Source organism: Dama dama, chromosome 1, assembly GCF_033118175.1.
Source record: "Dama dama isolate Ldn47 chromosome 1, ASM3311817v1, whole genome shotgun sequence".
NCBI classification, from domain to species: domain Eukaryota; kingdom Metazoa; phylum Chordata; class Mammalia; order Artiodactyla; family Cervidae; genus Dama; species Dama dama.
Genome location: NC_083681.1, coordinates 18218010 through 18243842, shown reverse-complemented (window position 1 = coordinate 18243842; position 25833 = coordinate 18218010). Strand labels below are relative to the sequence as shown.

At 41.0% G+C, this 25833-nt stretch overlaps 1 protein-coding gene across 4 annotated transcripts in view; it reads left to right on the top strand.

Annotated features, from left to right (window-relative positions):
• Positions 1 to 11094, top strand: part of ALKBH8 (alkB homolog 8, tRNA methyltransferase) — a 123725-nt gene extending 112631 nt beyond the window's left edge. For 3 of the 4 annotated variants that reach the window (XM_061144019.1, XM_061144027.1, XM_061144010.1), the window contains 2 exons: positions 4952 to 5101; positions 9322 to 11089. In XM_061144019.1, coding sequence (XP_061000002.1) covers positions 4952 to 5101; positions 9322 to 9879 — 708 coding nt within the window. In that variant the 3' untranslated portion in view covers positions 9880 to 11089. Of the gene's footprint in view, positions 1 to 4951; positions 5102 to 9321 lie in introns of all 4 variants that reach the window. The other variant, XM_061144037.1, reaches the window with a different exon arrangement.
• The last annotated feature ends 14739 nt before the right edge of the window (positions 11095 to 25833 follow it).

Here is a 25833-nt window from a genome sequence, read left to right as displayed (position 1 = left end):
AGTCGGTGATGCCATCCAACCACCTCATCCTCTGTCATCCCCTTCTCCTCTTACCCTCGATCTTTCCCAGCCTCAGGGTCATTTCAAATGAGTCAGCTCTTCACATCAGGTGGCCGAAGTATTGGAGTTTCAGCTTCAGCATCAGCCCTTCGAATGAATATTTAGGACTGATCTCCTTTAGGATGGACTGGTTGGCTCTCCTTGCAGTCCAGGGGACTCTCAAGAGTCTTCTCCAACACCACAGTTCAAAAGCATCAATTCTTCGGCACTCAGGTTTCTTTATAATCCAACTCTCGCATCCATACATGACTACTGGAAAAACCATAGTCTTGACTAGACGGACCTTTGTTGGCAAAGTAATGTCTCTACTTTTTAATAGCTGTCTAGGTTGGTCCTAACTTTCCTTCCAAGGAGTAAGCGTCTTTTTTTTTTTTTTTTTCATTTATTTTATTTATTTATTTTTTTTTTAATTTTTTTTTTTTTTTATTAGTTGGAGACTAATTACTTCACAACATTTCAGTGGGTTTTGTCATACATTGATATGAATCAGCCATGGATTTACACGTATTCCCCATCCCGATCCCCGCTCCCACCTCCGTCTTTTAGTTTCATTTTTCAGGGTGTGTCAAACATTAGCAATTGCAGCAGCACAGGATTCAGTCTCTGCAGAGGCAACAGCAAATGCCCTTGGCAAGCTCCAATTTGCAGTTGACACTTTCTGTGTTTGCAGTCTCTGTTCTGTAGGCTGCAGCATTGTAGATTGTAGGCTGCAGGATAGTAGGTGGGTAAAGCTGGTCTAGAGGGTTATGTGGGCTTCCTGGTTAGAGAGACTGGTACCTGCCCACTGGTGGGTGGAGCTTGGTCTTATTCTTCTGCTGGGTAGGGCTGTGTCAAAAGATGTGTTTAAGAGGTGGTTGTGGGCTCAAGAAAATTTTTGGCAACTTGTCTGCTGATGGCTGGGTCTGTGTTCCCTCCCTGTTGGTTATTTGGCCTGAGGTGTCCCAGCCCTGGAGCCAGAGGCAGTTGGGTGTGGCCGGGTCTTGGTGTCTCCAGGAGAGCTCACACCAGTGAGCTGGTACCTCTGCCACCAGGGTTTTTATCCCTGCAATGAGCCAGAGCCCTCCCTACCCCCACATACACATACTGCCTTTGCAGGATAACCCTCCAAGACCAGCAGGTGGGCCTAGCATCGGCTCCTGTGAAGTCACCACATTCCTGGGTCTTGGTGTGCATGAAACCTTGTGAGTCCCCTCCAAACTGGAGTTTCTGTTTCTCCTAGTCCTCTGAAATTCCTGCAGTCAAACTCTGCTGGCCTTCAAAGCCAAATGCTCTGGGGTCTCTTCCTGATGCCAGGCTTGCAGACAGGGGAGCCTTACTGGGGCTCAGAATTCTCAGTCCTGTGGAAGAGACTCTGTGATGTATTTTCCAGTTTGTGGGTTGCCCATCCAGTTGGAATGGAATTTGATTGTGTTGCAGATGCACTCTTCCTACTGTCTCACTGTGGCTTCTTCTTTGTCTTTGGGTGTAGAATATCTTCTTTGTTGGTTGTTGTTCAGCAGTTGGTGGTGATTTTGGTGTTTTCTTGAGAGTAGTTTCTTGTTTCTGTGAGAGGAGGTGAGCTCAAGTCCTTCTACTCTACCGTCTCGTCTCTCTCAAGAGTTAAGTACATTAATACAAAGAATGTGCTGTAACATATGGTGGATTTCATTAAAGACAGTTTCATTAGCCTGTTTACCTTTTTCCATACTTTGGATCATTTTCTTAGGATGAACTTTTCAAAGAATAAATATTGGGGTAAAAGTTGTGAACATTTTTATCTTTCTTAAAAGATGGTTTACAACATTGCTTTTTAAAATAGGCCCAGCCAATTTGTATTATGAATATTTTATGAGAGGACATTGTATCACCATGTTATTACTGTGGTATACTTTGGTTTTGAAATATTTTTGATACTTTAATAGAAGAAAAGTGAAACTTCATATAGTTCTGTTACTAAGTTGAATGCTTTTTCCTTTTTTATCAGTATCTTTAGAATTGAATATTTAATATTATGTTGATGATTTTAAAAATTTGAAAAACCTGTATGCAGGTCAAGAAGCAACAGTTAGAACCAGACATGGAACAACAGACTGGTTCAAAATTGGGAAAGGGGTATGTCAAGGCTGTCTGTTGTCACCCTGCTTATTTAATGTATATGCAAGGTACATCATGCGAAATGCTGGGCTGGATGAATCACAAGTTAGAATCATGATTGCTGGGAGAAATAACAACCTCAGATATGTAGGTGATGCCACTCTAATGACAGAAAATAAAGAAAAACTAAAGAGTCTCTTGTTGTTGTTCAGTCACTAAGTTGTGTCTGACTCTTTGAGACCCCATGATCTATAGCCCACCAGGCTTCCCTGTCCTTCACCATCTCCCTGAGTTTGCTCAAATTCATGTCCATTGAGTCAGTGATGCCATCCAACCATCTTATCCTCTGTTACCCTTCTCTAGCCCTTAATCTTTCCCAGCATTGGTGTTCTTTTCCACTGGAAGGACTGAAGCTGAAGCTCCAATATTTTCACCACCTGATGCAAAGAGATGACTCATTGGAAAAGACCCTGGTGCTGGAAAAGATTGAGGGCAGGAAGAGAAGGGGGCAACCAGAGATGAGATGGTTGGATGGTATCACTGACTCAGTGGACATGAATTTGAGCAAACTCAGGGAGATAGTGGAGGACAGGGTAGCCTGGTGTGCTGCAGTACATGGGGTCACAGTTAGACACGACTGAGTGGCTGAACAACAGCAACAAAGCAAAGTTGAAACTTTTACCTTTTCTGTCTATGTGATGCCTCCAGAGATTGGAAACTTCTAGGTTTCCAGTAGCTTAACAAATAAGTTGGAAAAACTGCCTTGCTAACTACATATCAAGATGAGGGACATAAAAGCCTGGTGTGCTACAGTCCATGGGGTCACAAAGAGTCAGACATGACTTGGTCACTGAACAACAAGGCTAATTATATATCTTACACAGCTAACAAGAGCAGTTAATTGGGAATTGTGCCACTGTTGTTGCTAAAGGACTTTTAGTACTTTTCCATCTTAAAATGTAATCAAAATGACATTACTATATTTTACTTCTAGCTTGGTACCTTTTATTGTACTTCAGGTATTAATGCAGCTGTGGGCTGGAATACTGAAGCTATTGAATATTGATTAGAAATTGAGCAAATTCATATTAAGTATGACTGACATGTCAGTGTGACTTTGCTCAGAAAGAATTGTTTTGATGAGAAGATTCATATCTTTATTCTCAGATGAACTGAGGGAATACTGATCCTTCAGCATTAATCAAAACATCACATCAGAAATTCCAGTGAGTAAATATAAACTTGATGTGGCTACTTCTGTTAGATGAAATCTACTTATATACATATTTCCTCTCTATTGTAGAGATTGGGTTAAGAAGAAGTATCTGGAGGTAATCATTAGTGATATAAGTTTAACTTCCAATTCCTTCCCTAGTTTCTATGTGCACATTGCATGTGCATGTGTACGCTTTCTCTCTTTCATGTCTCTGTCTCAGTCACTCCCTCTGTATATGGTATCTTTAGATCAGCAAAGTTGTGCACAAAACAATAGCAAAACTAGAGAAAAGACAGGCAGTCCTAACCCACAAACACTTGCCACAGAACCGGACATATACATAAGGCATGTTAGGCCTCACCTGCTTGGGGAGATTAAAGGATGCTGTTAGCTGTCTTCAGTGTTGTCATTGCCATAGAATGGTTTGATTATACTAAAAGTTTTAATTCATTTGCATTTTATAAATTTTAAATGCAACACTTTATTCTTGTCAGTTCAGTTTAGTTCAGTTACTCAGTTATGTCCGACTCTTTGCAACCCCATGGACTGCAGCATGCCAGGCTTCCCTGTCCATCACCAATTCCCGGAGCTTGCTCAAACTCATTTCCATCAGTGATGCCATCCAACCATCTCATCCTCTGTCGTCCCCTTCTCTTCCCGCATTCAATCTTTCTCAGCATCAAGGTCTTTTCTAATGAGTCAGTTCTTCACATCAGGTGGCCAAAGTATTGGACTTCAGCGTCAGTATCACTCCTTCCAAAGAATATTCAGGATCGGTTTCTTTTAGGATTGACTAGTTTGATCTCCTTGCTGTCCAAGGGACTCTCAAGAATCTCCTCCAACACCACAGTTCAAAAGCATCAATTCTTCAGTGCTCAGCTTTCTTGAGATATATATATTTAGCAGAACAAGAATCAATAGATTTAAAAAATGAAATAAGTTATTTAACTTTATTTAGGGTGATTTTATTTTATGATGGTGGAAGTAATACATTTTGAAAACTGTAAAGAAGCAGGAAAAAAATAAGCCATCCTCATGACATCTGGGCCATTACTAAATAGTTTATATCCTAATAAGAGATACTTTGAACATATTATTTGTAGATCCCCCCAAAAAACTAAATGTCTACATTTGTGTCATAATTTCCATTTCAAAATGTGTGATATTGGACTTGCGTGGCAGTCAGTGGTTAAGACTCCATCCTTCCACTGCAAGGGGTGCAGGTTTGATTCCTGATCAGGGAACTAAGATCCCACATGGCATGTGGCGTGGCAAATAAAATAAGATAAAAAATAAAATATTACTAAAAGATATTACAAAAAAATTCAAGATTCTCAATGGTGATCAATTAGATGCTAATTAGAACTTCTCATTTCCACCAGTGTTATTTTTATTCTAGTCATTTGTTTCCATTCACTAATTTGAATTCTGTCTGATATCTGTTAAGATAAATGCTGCTCTGTAAATTATATAAGTGATTTTGTACTGGCTGTAAGAACTGATAATATCATAGACTTGAACCCTTTCACAATGAATATGAAATCTGCCTAATAACTCTACGGCATTTAAAGAAGATGTTTTGAAATTCTTTATCTCTTACAGATTGGCTGTGATCATAGCCAAAACCTTGTGGACATTTGTAGAGAGAGGCAATATCAGGCCTTTGTCTGTGATGCTTTGGCAGTACCAATCCGCAGTGGATCTTGTGACGCTTGCATTTCCATTGCTGTTATTCACCATTTTGCTACAGCAGTAAGTATTGTCTTTCTTGCTCCCAAAGCTTATAACCAAGTGGCAGGAAGGAGGAACAGGATGGCGGAGGAGTAGGTGGACATGGAGTACATCTCTCTCCATGGATACGTCAGGAGTGCACCTTCCGACACAGAAGTGCTTGCAGAACACCTGTTGAGAGTGGACAGAGTACCTGACCACCAGAAAAGAATATATAGAACCAGGCAGAACTCCGTAGGATGAGGAGCTAGGGAGAAAATCAGGAGTCAGCAGGTGGGGGAACTGAAGCAGGGGTCCAACCAATCCCCACATCAGGGCAATTGATAGGTCAGAGGAGAAACATTTAAGGCTGAGAGTGAAGCAGCTGATCTGTGGCAGCCTAAATGGAATGAGAATCAGACAGTCCTTGCTGCAGTCACATGTGCCCTGGACAGGGATGCAAGTCCCTTAGAAACTACAGCAGCAGGGAGCTGGAGTGTAGGGGTTCTGGAGCAATCCCAGGGCAAGGACTGCTGTTGACTGCATAGAGACGGACCGAGGGGATGTGAAGGAGGAGACTGTGATGGGACATGCCTGTGGAGGAAAGCCAGGTAGCCATGGAAGCAAGATGATACTGCTGAGTCATGCATAGTGGATCAATCACCGTAGCCTCTCTCTCCCCATACCCCAGCATTGGTAGCGGAACAATAGAGTGGCTGGCCCGTCAAGCACCTGATGCGCAGAACAACAGAATAGGACCCCACCCAGGGTGCCCCTTTAAGTGCCTGACATGCTGATCTACAGAGTAGGACCCCAGTTGGGGGGCTTGTCTATGTGCCTGATGCGCCAAACAACAGAGAAGGACCCCAGGCAAGGGAGCCCTCTGCATGCCTGAAGGGGTGGAGCTATGGAGAAAGACTAGCCAAAGAGGCCTTCTGATTGCCAGCTACTAGAGGCTTGAACAAAGACTGATAGGGCCATAACTCCTGCGGCTGAGGCCGTCTGTGTCCCTGCACACTTGGTGCATCAGGGTCCCCTCGATCCAGGCAGCCACGCCTCCTTCACACTTAACCCTCACTGGGGCAGGGCTGCCACAGGCAAGAGAAGTCTTGTGTCTATGCACATGGGTTCTCTTCAGTTGTGTCCACCACTTTGCAGCCCTGTGGACTGTGGCCTGCCAGGCTTCTCTGTCAGGGAGGGGTTTCTCCAGGCAAGAATACTGAAGCGCATTGGCCAACACTGGCTGCCACACCCTTCTAGAGCACTATATTTCCTGCTGCCCCAGCCGCCAGCCCCCTGAGTACCTGGTGCTGCCAGAACCCCTGCGACCCAGGCAGCTGCACCCCCGCCACGCCTGGCCCTCACAGGGGCAGACCCAAGTCCTCCAGGGCAGCCTCAGGAGCAAACCCCAGTGGACGACCCACATGCAGAGGTGGAAATAAAACCACAGTTGAAACCCAGGGGCAGAATGGCTAAGGAAGAAGACCCAAAACCTTCCCACCAGCTGTACCAGCTGCAGATTAAATCTACATGATCAACTAGGCAGACTCTGTGTCTATGGAATATATAAAAGGTCATTGAAAGCTCCCACAAAAGAAAACACACTGGTTCTGATAGCTGTGGACATTGGAGGCAAGAACACACAGGAGTAGGACCAGGTTAGAGTCTGAGCTGACCTGCTCAGCAGGCCCAGAGACCAGCACCGTGTTGGAGGGCATCCTAGCGAGGTGAGGTGGACTGTGACTCCCAATGAGAGAAAGGATGCTGACAACAGAGACTCAAGAAAAACATTTATTATTCTTATATTTTGACTCGTTCTGTAGTTTCTTTTGGCTTTTTACCCCCTGTGTTGTAGTTGTCGGTTTTATTAGCACTGTGAGATCTAATTAAGTGTTTGAGTTTTTTTAAATCACACTTTGCATTGCTGTTACAAACATCTCCCTCTGCATTGGCCTTTTGCAATGGAGGTGGAGGGGTTTTTTTTTTTTTTTCTCTTTTTTTATAATTTTAACTTAAAAATTTTTTAAACCTATTATTATCTTTTTTCTACATTTATTTCTTTGTTTACTTTTCCTACTGTCCTTTTCCCCTTGCGGTTAATCTTTAATATATATAAATCTTTGTCTGCCTCTATTTATTTAACTTTGCATTTCTGTTCTTTTCTTTCTTTCCTTTCTTTTTATCACCATATTTGCTTGTTTTGTTTTCATTGCTTTATTCCCCAGTTGACATCGTGCTTTAGTTTTGTTTTCCAGTTTGTGCTTTAATTTTGTTCTTAACTGGTGGATATCATTTTTTATTTTCTTTGTTTGCAGGGTCAGTCTATTGTACTTTTTTTTTGTTGGACTGTTTTGAGTTTGCTTATGGGTGTATATGTGTATATTCCATTATGTTAATTATTATTTGCCTAATTTTGTAACTGCACTTGTCTGTGGTTCATCTTTGATTTCTTGTGTTTGGGTATTTGTTTTAATCTCATTTAATGCCATAACAAACCACCTGTGGAATCTCCATTTCTGGCAAGAGATCAAGCCCTGAGCCTTTGGAGTGGGAGCACTGACTCCAAGACCCTCGACTACCAGAGAACTCCTAATCCTAGGGAGTATCAAATAGTGAGAATTCCCACAAAGGAAACCACTTGAATACAAGACCCAGCATCACCCAACCACCAGTAGCACCCTGTGCAGGACCTCTCATCCAAACAAAAAACAAAACAAAAATAAAAACCCAATCATCAGCAGACAGGATTACCACCTCACTCAGCCCTGCCCATCAGAGGAAAGAAAAAAAAAAAAAACAAAAAAAAAAACCTCAGCACAAATCTCACCCTGTAGGAAGCTTACATAAACCACTGGACCAGCCTTAGGAGGGCAGAAACCAAAAGGAAGAAAGAATTCAACCTTGACGCTAGGGGAAAGGAGACCTTAAACACAATAAGTTTTAAAAAAATAATGAAAAGGCAGAGAAATATTGCACAAATGAAGGAATAAACTAGAAACACAGAAGTCCACAAATGAAGAGGGAATAGGCAAACTACCTGAAAAATAATTCAGATTAATGATAATAAAGATGATCAGAAACCTTGAAAATAGAATGGAGAAAATGCAAGAATCTGTTAACAAAGACCTAGAAGGATTAAAGAATAAACATACAGAGGCAAACAACATAATTAATGAAATTAAAAATACTCTAGAAGGAATCAATAGCAGAATATCTGAAGCAGAAGAATGGATCATTGAGCTAGAAGATAAAATGGTGGAAATAACTGCTGGAGAGAAGAATAAAGTAAAAGAATGAAAAGAACTGAGGTAGTCTCAGAGACCTCTGAGACAATACTAAGTGTCAGGAAATGTTCATAGATTTTACTGATTTGGACTATGTTTCAGCTTTTCCTTTCTTTCCATGTCATAAAGTGTACCCCAGTTTTTAAAGAAACCCTGTGGAATGGAGATGAGCTACTTGGGAGTTGTGCTTGCTTAAATACAGGTCTGTTGTGACCATGCTTTATTGCTGCATATTTCTGCCTTTTTCCTGCCGGAGGCTTACTTATCTTTAAATGTCTTCCTCAGATCCACAGAGTTGCAGAACTTTAGCTATAAGAGACTTTAAGAGATCAGCTGTAGGACTCTTGAGAATTTGTTCTCTCTTCTCAGCCTCTGAGCTTCTTCTCTATTTCTGCTTCCCATCTTGCTTCCTCAGCTCTTTTTCTCATTCCCAAGATCTCAGTTTCATGTTCTTCCCATTCTATTTTTCTTCTTTTCATATTCTTTTTTTTTTTTTCAAAGCTCAAGTATTTAACTGGTAGTGGTATGCTGATGTTTTTAATTAGTCACTATGCTTCTAATTTTAAAATAAGTGAATTTAATATTTTATATTATAGGAAAAAATATTATTACTCCTGAGTGTTACTCATTTTCTCCTGATCTAAGCAGTAATATAGATTCCTCTGTGCTGGAGTTACTGGTACCTTATGACCTTAACTGAATTCAAAACAAAACAACACCTTCTGTGCCTCTGTATTATTAATGGAAAGAAAAAAATATATTTTCTATTTATCCTCCCCCCCCGCCTTGATTGTAGAACACAGTTCTTCTTTTTTCCTTTTTTGTTTTATATAAAATTTGTCTTATGTTTGATTTTCTGTGCTGTCCATCTTAATTGAAAACAGTCCTGTAGTCAATTATATTTCCCATTTCCTCTCTGTATCTCTTTCTGGCTGATAAATGACAATATGGTTTTGTTTTTTTGTTTTTTTCCACTAGGAGCGTAGAGTGGCAGCTCTCCAAGAACTTGTTCGACTCCTAAGACCTGGTGGGAAGGCACTCATCTATGTTTGGGCTATGGAGCAAGAATATAATAAGAAGAAGTCCAAGTATCTTAGAGAAAACAGAACTAGCCAAGGAATGAAAGAGGAAATCAGCAATGATACATCAGTGCAAGAGTTGCTTGTGAAGCAGTTGCCTAATGTAGGCAATCAAGATTCAGCACATTCTGTCTCCTCCATAAATGACTTTCAAGATGGAGGATGTAATTCAAGGAACGTTGCTAATTCCAAGTTGCCTGTTCACACTAACAGGACTTCTTTTCATTCTCAAGACTTACTGGTTCCCTGGCACTTGAAGGAAAATCCTGGTAAGGACAAGCGTGTGGAGCCATTTGGTTCCTTAGGATCCCGTGACCCAGGTCCTGTGTTTCATCGTTATTACCATGTGTTTTGTGAGGGAGAATTGGAAGCTGCCTGCCAGACTTTGAGTAATATCAGCATACTGCAAAGTTACTATGATCAGGGGAACTGGTGTGTAATTCTTCAAAAGGTCTGATTATCTCTATGAACATACTATATACAGGGAAGAAGTGTTTTGTTTTGTTTTTAATGAGATTAAATTACCTATATTTTTTAGTTAAAGAGAAAATGTGTGGAAAAGTATCAAAGGAGAGTGCCTGGGAGAAATTTGAAAGTAGAGACTAGTTAGGATATATTCAGTCTACTACTATTGCTGACATTGCTTAATCCATGATGGAGGAACAGGGATGGTTTTTAAAAGTAATTGAAGTAGTTCGTGAAATATGTGGGATCTTAGGGTAAGAGTCCAGCATTTTGAAGATAAACTTTTGTTATAAAATGTTGCTAAATGAACTAAATTATGTAGAATCTTAATGAAGTAATCACATAACATTTTATCAATAATAAAATATTCCTGTTCAGTAGAAAATTGTCTGAAATTTTATCTGTGATTGTTAGCTCTGTAAAATCACAGATGATAACTACTCTGTCACTGCACTTTACTAGCACAAGACTTAACACATCATAGGTACTTAGTAAAATTTTAGTCAGTTGGATAGTACCCATACATTAAGGTAGGGGTTCTCATCCAATAAAAACTTATTGAAACTGTGCAATGTACCAGTCACTATTTTAAGTTCTGTGAGAGGAACAGTGAACCAGAAAAAAACAAAGTCAATGCCCTCATTGAGCTTATATTCTAGAAGGAAAGACAGACAATAAATGATGCAGGACGCGGGTTTGACCCCTGGATCAGGAAAATGCCCTGGAGAAGGGAATGGCAACCCACTCCAGTATTCTTGCCTGGAAAATTCCATGGACAGAGGAGCCTGGTGGGCTATGTAGTCCATGGGGTCACAAAGAGTCAGACAACGACTGAGTGACTTCATACTCGATTAACAAGGTTGTAATAGTTTCAGGTGACCAGTAAAGGGACTCAGCCATACATGTGCCTATATGCATTCTCCCCCAAACCCCTCTGAGGCCCATCCAGGCTGGCACATAACATTGAGCAGAGTTCCGTGTGCTATACAATAGGTTTTTGTTGGTTATCCATTTTAAGTATAGCGGTGTGTACATGACCTGCCAAAGTCCTAACTATCCCTTCCCCCTGGCAACCATGAGTTTGCTTTCTAACTCTGTGAGTCTCTTTCTGTTGTATAAGTTCATTTGTACTATATCTTTTCAGACTCCACATGTAAGGGTTTTCAGGTGATATTTCTCCTTCTCTGTCTGACTTCACTCAATATGACACTCTCTAGGTCCATCCATGTTGCTGCAAATGGCCTTATTTCATTCTTTTTAATGGCTGAGTAATATTCCGTTGTGTGTATATGTATATATATACCACATCTTCTTTACCCATTCCTCTGTCAGTGGGGCCTAAAACCTTCACAGCAGTGCGAGAACTTCCTTGGTGTTACTGTTCTCCAGTTTGTGAGTCACCTACCCAGCAGGTATAGGATTTGATTTTATCATAATTGTTTCCCTCCTACCACTTTGCTGTGGCTTCTCCTTTGTCCTTGGATGTGGGGTATCTTTTTTTGATGAGTTCCAGTGTCTTCCTCTCTGCCAGGTGGATTCTTTACACCTGAACCAGCAGGGAAGCCCTTCAGAAACAGTAGTGATCAATAAATCTTAGATGAGATATTGATCACTTTTGTCATGGGATTTCAGTACAAGATTATAAATTTTCCCTTTAAATGAATTTGTAAGGTTCATGATATGAGAAGAAAGAATTATAGGCTAAAAATAGTTTTATTTCTGACATGCATTACAGCATTTTACATCACAAATTGAAGCTGCCCTGGTGGCTCAGAAAGTAAGGAGTCTGCCTGTAATGCAGGAGACCTAGGTTTGATCCCTGCAGGAGATCCCTGAAGATGGAAATGGCAATGGACTCCACTATTCTTGTCTGGGAAATTCCACGGACAAAAGAGCCTGGTGGGCTACAATCCTTGAGGTCACAAAAGAGGCGGACATTAGTGACTAACACTTTCACTTTTATTTGAAGTTCAACATATACTAACAGCTGAGCTATTTAAAATCCTAAGAAATGATTCTGCACGCAGTATTTCAGCAAATTTGGAAAATTCATCAGTGGCCACAGGACTGGAAAAGATCAGTTTTCATTCCAGTTCCAAAGAAGGGCAATGCCAAGAATATTCCAACTACCATACATTTGTGCTCATTTCACATGCTAGCAAGGTTATGCCCAATATCCTTCAACCGAGGCTTCAGCAGTATTTGAACTAAGGACTTCCAGATGTATAAGCTGGGTTTAGAAAAGGCAGAGAGACCAGAGATCAAATTATCAACATTGGTTGGATCATGAAGAAAGCAAGGGAGTTCCAAAAAATCATCTACTTCTGCTTCATTGACTATACTAAAGCCTTTGACTATGTGGATCCCAACAAACTGTGAAAATTCTTAAAGAGATGGGAATATCAGACCACCTTACCTGTCTCCTGAGAAAACTTATGCAGGTCAAGAAGCAACAGTTACAACTGTTGCTATACGACAAGGCTATATATTGTCACCCTGCTTATTTAACTTATATGCAGAGTACCTCATGCAAAATGCTGAGCTGGATGAATCACAAAATGAAATTGCCAGGAAAAATACCAACAGCCTCAGGTATGCTGATGCTACCACTCTAATGGCAGAAAACAAAGAGGAACTAAAGAGCCTCTTGATGAGAGGGATAAAGAGTGAAAAAGCTGGCTTGAAACCCAGCATTCAGAAAAGTAAGATCATGACATCTGGTCTCATCACTGTGGCAAATAGAAGGGGAAAAAATGGAAATGTTAACAGACTTTATTTTCATGGGCACTGAAATTACTGCAGATGGTGACTACAGCCATGAAATTAAAGGACACTTGCTCCTTGGAAGGAAAACTATGGCAAACCTAGGCAGTATATTAAAAGCAGAGACATCACTTTGCTGACAAAGATCTGTATAGTCAAAGCTGTGGTTTTTCCAGTAGTGTATGTACAGATGTGAGAATTGGACCATAAAAAAGTCTAAGTGACAACGAGTTTATGCTTTTGAATTGTGGTGTTGGAGAAGACTCTTGAGAGCCCCTTGGACAGCAGGGAGATCAAACCAGTCAACCTTAAATGAAATCAACCCTGAGTAATCGTTTTAAGGACTGTTGCTGAAGCTCCAATACTTTGGTCATCTGACAGGAAGAACTGACATGTTGTAAAATACCCTAATGCTAAGAAAGATAGAAGAAAGGTAAAAGGAGAAGGAGGTGACAGAGAAAGAGCTGGTTAGATAGCATCATCAATTCAATTGACATGAATTTAAGGAAACTGCAGGAGACAGAAGACAGAGGATCTTGGCATGCTGCAGTCCATAGGGTGGCAAAGAGTTGGACATGACTTAGCAACTGAACAACAACATGCTAACAAGTTTTAGCATCTAGATGAAATAGATGATTTTCTTTTTTATATTTAAAGAGCAAGATAATTATTTTAAATATTTGTATTCACATAAGAAAACTCTTTAAAACAAAGCTTAAAAATTTATATATAGCTTTAAAAATAAGTCGTGCTGTGGACCACAGACCACCAGAGAAATTCTGGTCAGATTTATACCAGCTTGGCAGTGATTGACATTTCTACCTCTCCACACTAGAAAGGGTAGACTTGTAGGTATCTCAAATATATCACTAGCAACCTCAAATCCTGATACAAGTTTCATACACTGAAGAGCAAGTCTGTATAAAACTTTATCTAGCTTATAAGAAATATATATTTTTTCTGACAAACAAGGGTTTTCTTATGGTGTTAAAGGCCTTCACTCTTACACATCTTTAGAACACAAAGTTTTGCACAGCTTTCAAGTACCCTTGAGAAACAGATCTCTGAAGCAATATATTATATACACCATACTTGAAATATATCTTACATTCAATGAAAGAACACAGGGCTCTCTTCCTTACATTAGGAATAAATTGGCTATCTTCTCCTTATGTGAAAGTCATGTTTGTTTATGTCCCATGAAAGGCTTTTCCTTTCAATCACATTCAGCACACCTAGAGGAGCTCAGCATCACTTAACAGTGATCAATGCTAGATACACAGCTTTATGGAAGCCATCATCACACACATACGTAATGCACAAGGAAGGTATAACTTCCCTTCATAGAAGCAGAAAAACTGCTAAAGAAACTTTATGCTTGGTAACAAGTTCTTCTGCTTACTATGGGGAACACTTCATTGTCCTTGCATTGAAGAAGCCTTGCTCATATATTCTTGTGCGGATTATTGCTTAGAGGATGACTCAAGATAGAAAGAAACATGAGAGTCTCAAGCCTATGAAATAAAAAATCAGTGCAGTTTTTCCTGAACATTGCCAGGCATTGGGAAGTTCTAAAGGCACCTAGGTCTAACTAGGGCAGTAAAACTAGTGTATGCAATGCACCATATACAGAACTCCCTGCTTATACAAGTTTATCCTTGGAAGAGCTCAGAGTGTCCCAAGTGTCCTTTTCGTTGCCCAGACTGCTGGTAAATATGTTATTTGTCAGCTTTGAAATTAAGGCCTGATGGTGAGTAGAATTTGTAGAAAGCCAGATACCTGGGATCTGGTAGGTGCCTGACAAAGACTATTGTTGCCTATCTTGTGTTCACTGCGGGAATGCCTCTGGAAATACAAGTGAGTTGTCTAGAAAAAGAGGGTGTATGCAACTTCTTGCTAGGAGCTCATTTTACAGAGCTGTCTGAAAAACAAAAATAAACATGACCACTAGTCTCAAGTGATGGTCCAGTTTTTCTCATCAAGATATTTATGGGAAGCAGAATCCATTCCAGATGAAACCTGCTTACCACAAGCACATAGACCCTAGACTGACTGAAGCCAGAAAATTGATGTTTGAAATGTCATCTTGATACCAACCAATCCAATAATTGTCCATGAGCTGATCATGCCCTGCTCCTTGAACACTGTAAAACTCCTCACTACCCCCTCCAGGGTTGGTCACATAGTCCTGAGGGCATTAACTCACTGTGGTGCCTTTGCCTGGCAAAGAAATACAAGCTGCTCTTTTCTACTTCTCCCAAATTCAGTCTCTACATTTGTACTCAACCCAGGGAACAGAGACTGAGTTTTGGTAACACACACAATGCAGCAATGTTTCTGCTTGACCAGTGAATTTTCAGGAAAGGAACAGGGTTCTTGCAACTTTTAACTAGAAACTCATCTCACAAAACAACTAGGCCGACCCCATAGATGGCAGCCCACCAGGCTCCTCTGTCCACAGGATTCTCTAGGCAAGAATACTGGAGTGGGTTGCCACTTCCTTTTCTGCTAACCAAGGTAGTAACTCTAATACACCACTCACCACATGCAGAACACCCTACTAACCCCAGTTTACTCATGGAAGGCATTAGTGTGTCCCAGGTATCTCTTCTGGGTGCCTAGAAACTGGAAGGAGACATTCTGTAGGTCAACTTGAAAACCAGTACCTAACTGGTAAAAGCCATTTTCACAACATAGCCTTGTGAAAGCTATGTTTCAAAGCTGCCTGGAAAATATTCTGGTTGCTTGTCTTCTACTCACTGCAGCAATGTTTCTTGTTTCACAGTGAATTTTCAGGAAAGAAACAGGGTGCATGTAACTCCTTTCTAAGAGTTCATCTCACAGAACACCTAGGCCTAACCAAGGGTAGTAATAGCGGTATGCCATTCACCACACTCAGAACAAGCTACAACACACATTTCTTCATGAAATGTCCAGTGTGTCCCAATTGTCCCTTCTGGCTACCCAATAACCGAAGGGAAACATTCCGTGGGTCAACTTGAAAATTGATGCCTACTGGAAAAAGCAGTATTTTTCCCTTATGAAAGCAAGAGTGTTATGGCCTCAAAGCTTCCTGAAAAACACTTTGGCGCTTTGTCTTCTGCTCACTGAAGCAATGTTTCTGGTTGGCCTAGTGAGTTTTCAGGAAAGAAACAGGGTACTTGCAACTGATTGCTAGGAGCTCATCTAACAGAGCACCTAGGCCTGTTGTTCATTCGGTCGTGTCTGACTCTGTGACCCCATGACTGCAGCATGCCAGGTTTCCCTGTCTTTCACTGTCTCTGGGAGTTTGCTTTCACAAGGTTATGTTGTGGAAGTGACTTTTACTCATATCCATTGAGTCGATGATGCCATCCAACAATCTTATCCTCTGTCACCCTCTTCTCTTGCCCTCAATCTTTCCCAGCATCAGGGTCTTTTCCAATGAGTTGGCTGTTTGCATCAGGTGGCCATAGTATTGGAGCTTCAGCTTCAGCATCCGCCCTTCCAATGAATATTCAGATCTAACTGTGGTTGTAATGGGTATACCATTCACCACACACAGATCACCCTGGGCACACAAAAATTTCTTCATAGATAGTTCCAGGTGGGTTTTTTTTTTTTTTTTTTTGCTGCTCAGAAACTGCAGAGAAACAGTTCTGTGTCAAGTTGAAAGTTGGTACCTGCTAGCCAATCTGTATTTTCCCCTTGTGAAAGCTAGGTTGTTGTGGCCCCAAAGCTGCCTGGAAAACACTCTGGTTGCTGGGCTTCTACTCACTGCAGCAATGTTTCTAGTTATGCAAATGGGTTTTAGAAACAAAACATGGTGCTTGCAACCTTTAGCTAAGAACTCATCTCACAGAACACTTAGGCCTAACTGGAGCAATAACTAGTATACCACTCACCACATGTAGAATACTGTCACCTGTTTCTTCACGGAAGGGATCAGTATGCCCCAGGTGTCTCTTCTGGGTGCTCCAAAACTGGAGGGAAACTTTCCATGGGTCAACTTGAAAATTGGTGCCTACTGGCAAAAGCAGTATTTTCCCTTTGTGAAAGCTAGATTGTTGTGACCTCAAAGCTGCCTGGAAAACACTCTGATTGCTGTCTTCTATTCATTGCAGCAATGTTCTTGTTAAACAGGTGAGTTTTCAATGAAACTGGATGCTTGTAACTTCTTGCAGTGAGCACTCTGGAATTCACTGAACTCCAAGGCATAACCAGAGTAGTAACTTGGGTATATCACTCACCACAAACAGAACAAACCATGCAAACAAGATTCTTCATGGACCAATTCACTGTGTCCCAAGTGTGTCTTTTACAGCTGAGAAACCAGAAGGAAACACTGGTTGTCAACCTGAAATTGGGGTCTGACTGCAAATCAGTATTTTCCAATTGTGAAAGCTAGGGGGTTGTGACTTCACAGCTGCATGAAAAACACTCTGGTTGCTTGTCTTCTATTTATTGCTGCAATGTGTCTGGTTATACAAGTGAGTTGGCTAAAAGAAACAGTGTGCTTGCCACTCCTAGCTAGGAGCAAACCTCACATAACTCCTACACCAAACCAGAATAGTAATTCGGTATGCTACTCACCACATAGAGAACAGCTCCTGGACAAAAGTTATTTCATGGAACAGTTTAATGTGTCCCAGAAGTGTCTTTTTACAGATGAGAAACTGCAGGGAACATGCTGTGGGACAAATTTAAAATTAGGACTTCTTGGGAAAAGCATATTTTTCCACCTGTGAAAGCTAGGTAGTTGCGGATTCACAGCTGATAGAAGGACACCTGGTGGCCTGATTCCTATTCATTGCAGCAAGGTATGTGGTTAAACAAATGAGTTTCCTGAAAGAAACAAGGAATCTTGAAACTAGTTGCAAGAGTACCCCTCACAGAACTCCTACACTTAACCAGAGTAGTAATTTGGGCTATCCACTCCCCATACTCACAATACCCTTCTCAAGAAGATTTTTCAGTGAAGGGTTCAGTGTATCACAATTGTGTCTTTTTACTACTCATAAAGTATAGTGTAACATGTTCCGTGTCAACTTGGAAATTTGGACCTGGACACAAAGCAGTATTTTCTACTTGTGAAAACCAGGTAGCTGCGACTTTAAAGCTCCCAAAAAACACTCTGGTAGCTTGTCATCTATTCATTGCAGCAATGCCTCGGGTTAAACATGTGATTTTTCTTAAAGAAATAGGGCATGAGCAACTTTTTGCTAAGAGCACAACTCAGATAACTTCTAAGCCTAACCAGAGTATTAACTGGGGTATACTACTTACCACACACAGAATATCTTGCTCAAGTGTTTTTTTCATGGAAGGATCCTGTTTGTCCCAAATGTTTTTTCACAATGCAGAAACTAAAGGGAAGCATGCTGTAGAGTCCCTTGGACAGCAAGGAGATCAAACCAGTCAATCCTAAAGGAAATCAACCCTGAATATCCATTGGAAGGACGATGCTGAAGCTGAAGCTCCAGTACTTTGGCCACCTGATGCAAAGAGCTGACTCGTTGGAAAAGACTCTGATGCTGGGAAAGATTGAGAGCAAGAGAAGTGGGCAACAGAGGATGAGATGGCTGGATGGACATGAGTTAGAAGGACTCAATGGAAATGAGTTAGAGCAAACTCTGGGAGACAGTGAAGGGCAGGGAAGCCTGGCATGCTGCAGCCCATGAGGTTGCAGAGTTAGGCATGACTTAGCGACTGAAAAACAACATGCTGTATGTCAACTAGGAAATCGGGGTTTGCATGAAAAAATCAGTTTTTTCTACCTGTGAAAGCTAGGTAATTGTGTCCTCAAACCTGCCTGTAAAACACTCTGGTTGCTTGTCTTGTATCCAGTGTAGCAATGTCACTGGTTAAACGTGAATTTTCTTAAGGAAACAGGGTCTTGGCAACTTCTTGTTGCGAGCACACCTCATAGAACTAGTTCTTATTAGAGTAGTAACTTGGGTATTCAACTCACCAAAAACTGAAAATGCTGCAGACACACGTTTCTTCATTGAAGGTTTAATGTGATGCAGGTGTGTCTTTTCACAGTTTGGAAACTGCAGGGCAGGGAAACCTTCTATATGTTTGGAAATTAGAGTCTGCTGGTAAAAGCTGTATTTTCCACCTGTGAAAGCTAGGTAGCCATGGCTTAAAAGCTCCCGGAAAAACACTCTGGCTTCTTGTCTTCTATTCATTTCAACAATGTCTCTGGTTAAACAAGTGAACTTTCTGAAATATACAGGGTGCCTGCAATTCACTAGGAGCACACCTAACAGAAATTCTAGGGCTAACTAGAGTAGTAATTCTGGAATGCCGCTCACCACACACAGAATACAACCTGCACACGTTTCATCATGGAAGGATAAGTGTGCCTCAGTTGTGTCTTTTCACAATGTTGAAACCAAATATGTCGTTTGTAATCTTGGAAACTGATGGCTACACACAAAAGCAGTATTTTCCATCTGTGAAAGCTAGTAGTTGCACCCTCAAAGTTGCCTGAAAAACACCAGGGTTCCTTGTCTTCTATTCATTGCAACAATGTCTCTGGTTAAACATGTGTTTTGTTAAAGAAACAAGGTGCTTGCAATTCCTTGGTAGGAACATACATCATATGTTACAAATACATTACATTACAAATAGTAGAACCTCAAGTATGCCCCTAACTACACACAGAATATCTACACAAATGAGTTTCTTCATGTAATGGTTTAATGTGTTCCAGGTGTGTCTTTTCACTGATAGGAAACTGTAGGTAAACATGCTGTATCAAATGAAAATTGAAGACTGCTGGTGGAACAAGTATTTTCCGCCTTTGAAAGCTAGTTATATGTGACAAGAAGCTCCTGGAAATTACTCTGTTTGCTTGTCTTCTATTCCTTGCAGCTATATGTCTGGTGAAATGAGTGAGTTTTCTGAGAGACGGTGTGTGCAGCTAGAGGTTAGTAGTACACCTCAAGAAAATCCATGGCCTACCCAGAGTAGGAACTTGATTATTCCAGTCATCATACACAGGACATGCTTCTGCACACAAGTTTCTCAGGAAAAACAGGCTTTTCCACCTGTGAAAACTTTGTGGTTGTGGCCTCAAAGCTTCCTGTGAGAAACAATCTAGTTACTTGTCTTCTATTCATTGCAGCAATATCGTGATCAAACGAGTTGAGTTTTCTGAGAGAAACAGGTTGCTTGTGACTGCTTGCAAGTGGAATAGCTCACAGAACTTCTGGGCCTAACCAGTGTAGTAACTTGGGTTTTCCAACCACCACGCACAGAAAGACTCACGCACAAAAATTTCTTCATGGAAGGTTCCAGCAGGTCCTAAATGTCTCTTGTCACAACTCAAAAATGACAGGGAAACTCTCTGTGTGTCGATTTGTAAATTGCAGCTTGAAGGCAAGAGCAATCTTTTTCACTGTGAGAGCTAGGTGACTGTGGCTCAAAGCTGCCTGAAAAACACTCTGGTTGCTTGTCTGATATTCACTGCAGCAGTGTTTCTGGTTACATGAGTAACTTTTCTGAGAGAAAAAGGTTGGTTGGCAAACTCCTTGCCTGCATGGCACCCTTCACAGTACTCCTGGGCATAATCAGTGTAGTGACTCAAGTATGACACCACACACAGAACACTCCAGGCACATAAGTTTCTTCATGGAAGCATTTAGTGTGTCCCAGTTGTGTCTTTCACAACTCAGATACACAAGGTATACTCTGTAAACTTGAAATTTTGGACTTGCAGTCACATTTTCTCTTTTTTACCTGCTACAGCCAGCTAGTTGTGGATTCAACGCTGCCCGAAAAACATGCTAGTTGCTTGTCTTTTGTTCCTTGCAGCAATGACTCAGTTGAACAAGTGAGTTTTCTGAGAGGAACAAATTGTTTGCAGCTCCTTGCTAAAGCACACCTCACAAAACACCTAGGCTTAACTCCTAGTAGTAACTCAAATATTCTACACACCACACATAGAAAACCCCATGCACAAAAGTTTCCTCATGGAAGGGCCCAGTGTGTCCTAAATGTTTCTTATCACAGTTTGGACTACAGGGTCTTGCTATGTGTCATGTTGGAAATTGCAACTTCTAGGCAAAAAGCAATATTTTCCACCTGTGAAAGTTAAGTAGTGGCAGCTCCAGAGCTGCCTGAAAAACTCTGGTTCTTCATCTTTATTCACTGCAGCAATGTCTCTGCTGTAACAGATGAGCTTCTGGAAAAAACACAAGATGTTTGCAGCTCTTTGCTGGAAGACACCTCAAAGAACTCTGCCTAACCAGTGCAGAAATTTGGGTATTCCATTCACCAAACACAGAGAATTTCATGCACACCAGTTTCTTCATGGAGGAGTTCATTGAGTTCCAGTTGTGTATTCTTACAGGTCAAATGCATAAGGGAAGCATGGTATGTGTTACCTTAAAGCTTGATATCTTCAGCCAAAAGCAGTATTTTCCATCTGTGAAAGCTATGTCATTGTGGCTTCAAGCTACATTGGTGGCTTGTCTGCTATTCACTGCAGAAATGCCTTGGTCAAAGGAGTGTTCTAGAAAAACAAACAAAAGACCAGACTGCTTGCAACTCCTTTCTAAGAGCACAACTAACAGAACTCCTAGTCTTAATCAGAGTAGTAAATTGGGTATTCCAATCACCACACAGAGATCACCCTGGGCACACGTTTCTTCATGGATGGGTTCGGAGTATACTGTCTTCTCTTACAACAGGGAAAGAACAAGGAAACATGCTGTGTGTCAACTTGGAAATTGGGACTGCAGTCAACTGCAGTATTTTCTACTTGTGATAGCTAGGTAATCGCAGTTTTGAAGCTGCCTGAAAAACACTCTGGTTGCTTGTTTCCTAGTCATTGCATGAATGCCTTTTGTTTTAAAAAGTCAGTTTTCTGAGAGAAAGAAGTAGCATGAACAAGTTTATCCACTGAAGGGTTGAGTGTGTCACTATTGTGTCATTTCACAACTCAAAAAACAACAGGAAAACATACTCTGTAATACCTTTAAATAAGCACCAAGAAAAGAGATCCTGACAGAGTGTTTCCTTCAGAGAGCTCACTTATTTGACCAAGGACACGGCTGGGACACAATAAACATGTCCATGAAGTAACTTGTGCTTGCAAGTTGTTCTGTGGGTAGTGATGGGATACCCATCCTAGGCTGCTTTGGCCTGGAGATTCTGTGAAATGAGATCCTAGCAAGAAGTGGCAAGCACACTGTTCATTTCAGAAAACATACTTGGAGCAAAGAATTTATTGCAGTGAAGAGAAGATAAGCAAGCATAGTGTTTTACAAGTAGCTATTAAGGGTCAACTCTCAAGCTTCACAAGGGACAATAGTTAACTGCAAAACACTATACCTGGGTTCACACACAAGATGTTTCCCTGCAGTTTCTGTGCAAGGTCAAAATACAAGTGGTGTATACACACTGAATTGTTCCCTGAAATAAGTGGTGTTCACAGGTTGTTCTGCTTGTGTTGAGTAGATACCCATTCTATGCATTTCAAACCTAAGTGTTCTATTAAAAGAGCTCCTAGTCAGGAGATCACAGCACAGTGTTTCTTTCAGAAAACTCACTTGTTTGTGCCAAGAATTGACTATAGTGAAGAGGGAATCAGCACCCAAAGAGTTTTCCTAGATTGGTATGACAGTGAAACATTCTAGCTTTTGACAGCAGACACCAAGTTACCAGGTTCACATTCAGTATATTTCCTTACAGTGTCCCAACACTGAAAATACACATTTGAGACAAACAGAAACTTTCCACAAAGGAAGTTGTGTGAACTAGTTGTTCTCTGTGTTGTGAGTGGCATACCTGTACAATGCATTTTGGACCTAGGTGTTCTATTAGATGAGCTCCTAGTAAGGAGATCCAGGCACAGTGTTTCCATTGGAAAAGTCACTTGCTTCCAGCTAGAATTGAGTGTAGTGAAGAGAGAATCAACAACCAAAGTGTTTTCCTAGGTGGGTTTGAGAGTGAAACATTCTAGCTTTCACAGGGTGAGAACAGTGTTTTTGCAAAGACCCCAGTTGGCAGATTCACACCAGCATATTACCCTGAAATGTCTCAACACTGAAAATGCAGACTCAGGACAAACTGAAACTGTCCATTAAGGAAATAGTGTGAACTGGTTGTTCTCTGCGCGGTGAGTGGCATACCCATAATGCATTATGAACCTAGGTGTTCTATTAAATTAGATCCTAGAAAGGGGATCTAAGCACAGTATTTGTTTTCTTCATAAAAGTCACCTGGTTGTGCCAAGGATTGACTGTAGTGAAGACAGAATCAGCACACAAAGTGTTTTCCTAGGTGGGTTTGAGAGTGAAACAGTCTAGCTTTTAAAGGTGAGAACACTGTTCTTGCCAGAAGACCCCAATTGGCAGGTTCATATGCAGCATGTTTCCCTGCAGTGTCTGAGGACTCAAAATGCACACTCGAGATAAACTGAACCTTTCCAAGCAGGAAATTGTGTGAACTGGTTGTTTTCTGTGTCTTGAGAGGCATACCTATACAATACATTATGAACCTAGATGTTCTTTAGATGAGCTCCTAGTAAGGAGATCCAAGCACAGTATTTCTGTCTGAAAAGGCAGCTGGTTGCACCAAGAACTGACTGCAGTGAAGAGAGAAACAACACCCAAAGAATTTTCCTAGGTGAGTTTGAGAGTGAAACACTCTAGCTTTAAAGAATGAAAGAAAGAAAATTAAGTCACTCAGTTGTGTCTGACTTTTTGCGACCCCATGGACTGTAGCCTGCCAGGCTCCTTGGCTCATGGAATTTTCCAGGCATGGATCCTGGAGTGGGTTGCCATTTTCTTCTCCAGGGTATCTTCCCAACCCAGGGATTGAACCTAGGTCTCCCACACTGCAGGCAGACTCTTTATCGTCTGACCCACCAGGGAAACCTAAAGGATGAGAACACTGTTTTTGCCAGCTGACCCCAGTTCACATCAGGCATATTTCTCTGCAGTACCCAGCACTGAATATACACACTTGGGACAAACTGAACCTTTCTGTGAAGGAAGTTGTGTGCATTGGTTGTTCTCTGTGTGAAAGTGAAGTTGCTCAGTTGTATCTGACTCTTTGCAACACCATGGACTGTAGCCTACCAGGCTCCTCTGTCCATGGGATTTTCCAGGCAAGAGTGCTGGAGAGGATTGCCATTTCCTTCACCAGTTCTCTGTGTAATTAGTGGCATATCCATACAACACATTATAAACCTAGGTGTTGGATTAGATGAGCTCATAATAAGGAGATTCAAGCACAGTGTTTATTTCAGAAATGTCACTTGATTGCACCAAGAATTGACTGTTGTGAAGAGAGAGTCAGCACCCACAGTGTTTTCCTTGGTGGGTCTGAAGGTGAAACAGTCTAGGTTTCCCAGGATGAGGTCACTGTTTGTGCCAACAGACCCCAACTGGCAGGTTCACACCCAGCATATTCTCCAGGACTGTCCCAGAACTGAAAAAGCACAGTTGGGACAAACTAAACCTTTCCGTGAAGGAAGTTGTATGAATTGGTTGTTTTCTGGGTGGTAAGTGGCACATCCATACAGTGCGTTATGAGCCTAGGTGTTGTATTAGATGAGCTCCTAACATGGAGATCAAAACATATATTTTCTTTCAGAAAAGTCACTTGCTTTGAAAAGAATTAACTTTAGTGAAAAGCAAATCAGCACACATAGTGTTTTCTTGGGTGATTTTGAGAGTGAAACATATTGGCACTTATAGGGTGAGAATACTGTTTGTGCCAGTGGGCTGAAATTGGCAGATTCACAGCCAGCATATTTCCCTGCAGCATCCCAGCACTGAAAATGCACACTTGGGATAACTGAACCTTCCATAAAGGTGGTTGTGTGAACTGATGATTCTCTGGGTCATTAGAGGCATGCCCATACAACACATTATAAACCTAGGTGTTCTATTACATGAGCTAGTAAGGAGATCCAAGAACTGTGTTTCCTTCAGAAAACTCGCTTGCTTGCACCAAGAATTGATTGTAGTGAAGAAGAATCAGCACCCAAAGTGTTTTCCTAAGTGGGGTTGAGTGTGAAACATTCTACTTTCACAAGGTGAGATCACTGTTTTGCCAACAGACACCAATTGGCTTGTTCATACCCAGCATATTTTCCAGCACTATAAATGCACACTTGGGATAACTAAACCTTCCAAAAAAGAAGTTGTGTGAACTGGTGTTTCTCTGGGTTGTTAGAGGCATACCCATACAACACATTATAAACCCAGGTATTTTAGTACATGAGCTGCTAGTATGGAGATCCAAGCACTGTATTTGCTTCAGAAAACTTGCTTGCACCAATAATTGATTGTAATGAACAGAGAATCAGCACCCAAAGAGTTTTCTTAGGTGGAATGGAAAGTGAAACAATCTAGCTTTCACAGGGTGAGAACACTGCTTTTGCCAGCAGACCACAACTGGAAGGTTCACACCCAGCATATTTTTCAGCAGTGTCTGAAAAATGCACACTTGGGACAAACTGAACTTTTTCATGAAGGAAGTTTTGGCTTCACAGGTGATTTCTACCAAAAATTTAGAGAAGAGCTAACACCTATCCTACTCAAACTCTTCCAGAATATTGCAGAGGAAGGCAAACTCCCAAACTCATTCTAGGAGGCCACCATCACCCTGATACCAAAACCAGACAAAGATGCCACAGAAAAAGAAAACTAGGCCAGTATCACTGATGAATGTAGATGCAAAAATCCTTAACAAAATCCTAGCAAACATAATCCAGCAACATATTAAAAAGATCATACATCATGACCAAGTGGACTTTATTCTTCAGATCCAAGAATTCTTCAATATTCACAAATCAATCAATGTGATACACCATATTAACAAATTGAAAGATAACCATATTATCTCAATAGATGTAAAGAAAGTCTTTGACAAAATTCAACACCTATTTATGATAAAACCTTGCAAGAAAGCAGGCATGGAAGGAACACAGCTCATCATAATAAAAACCATATATGACAAACCCAGAGCAAACATTATCCTCAATGGCAAAAAATTGAAAACATTTCCTCCAAAATCAGGAACAAGGCAAGGATGCCCACTCTCACCACTACTATTCAACATAGATTTGGAAGTCCTAGCCACAGCACTCAAAGAAGAAAAAGAACTAAAAGGAATCCAGATTAGAAAAGAAGTAAAACTCTCACTGTTTGAAGATGACATGATCCTCTTTATAGAAACCTTA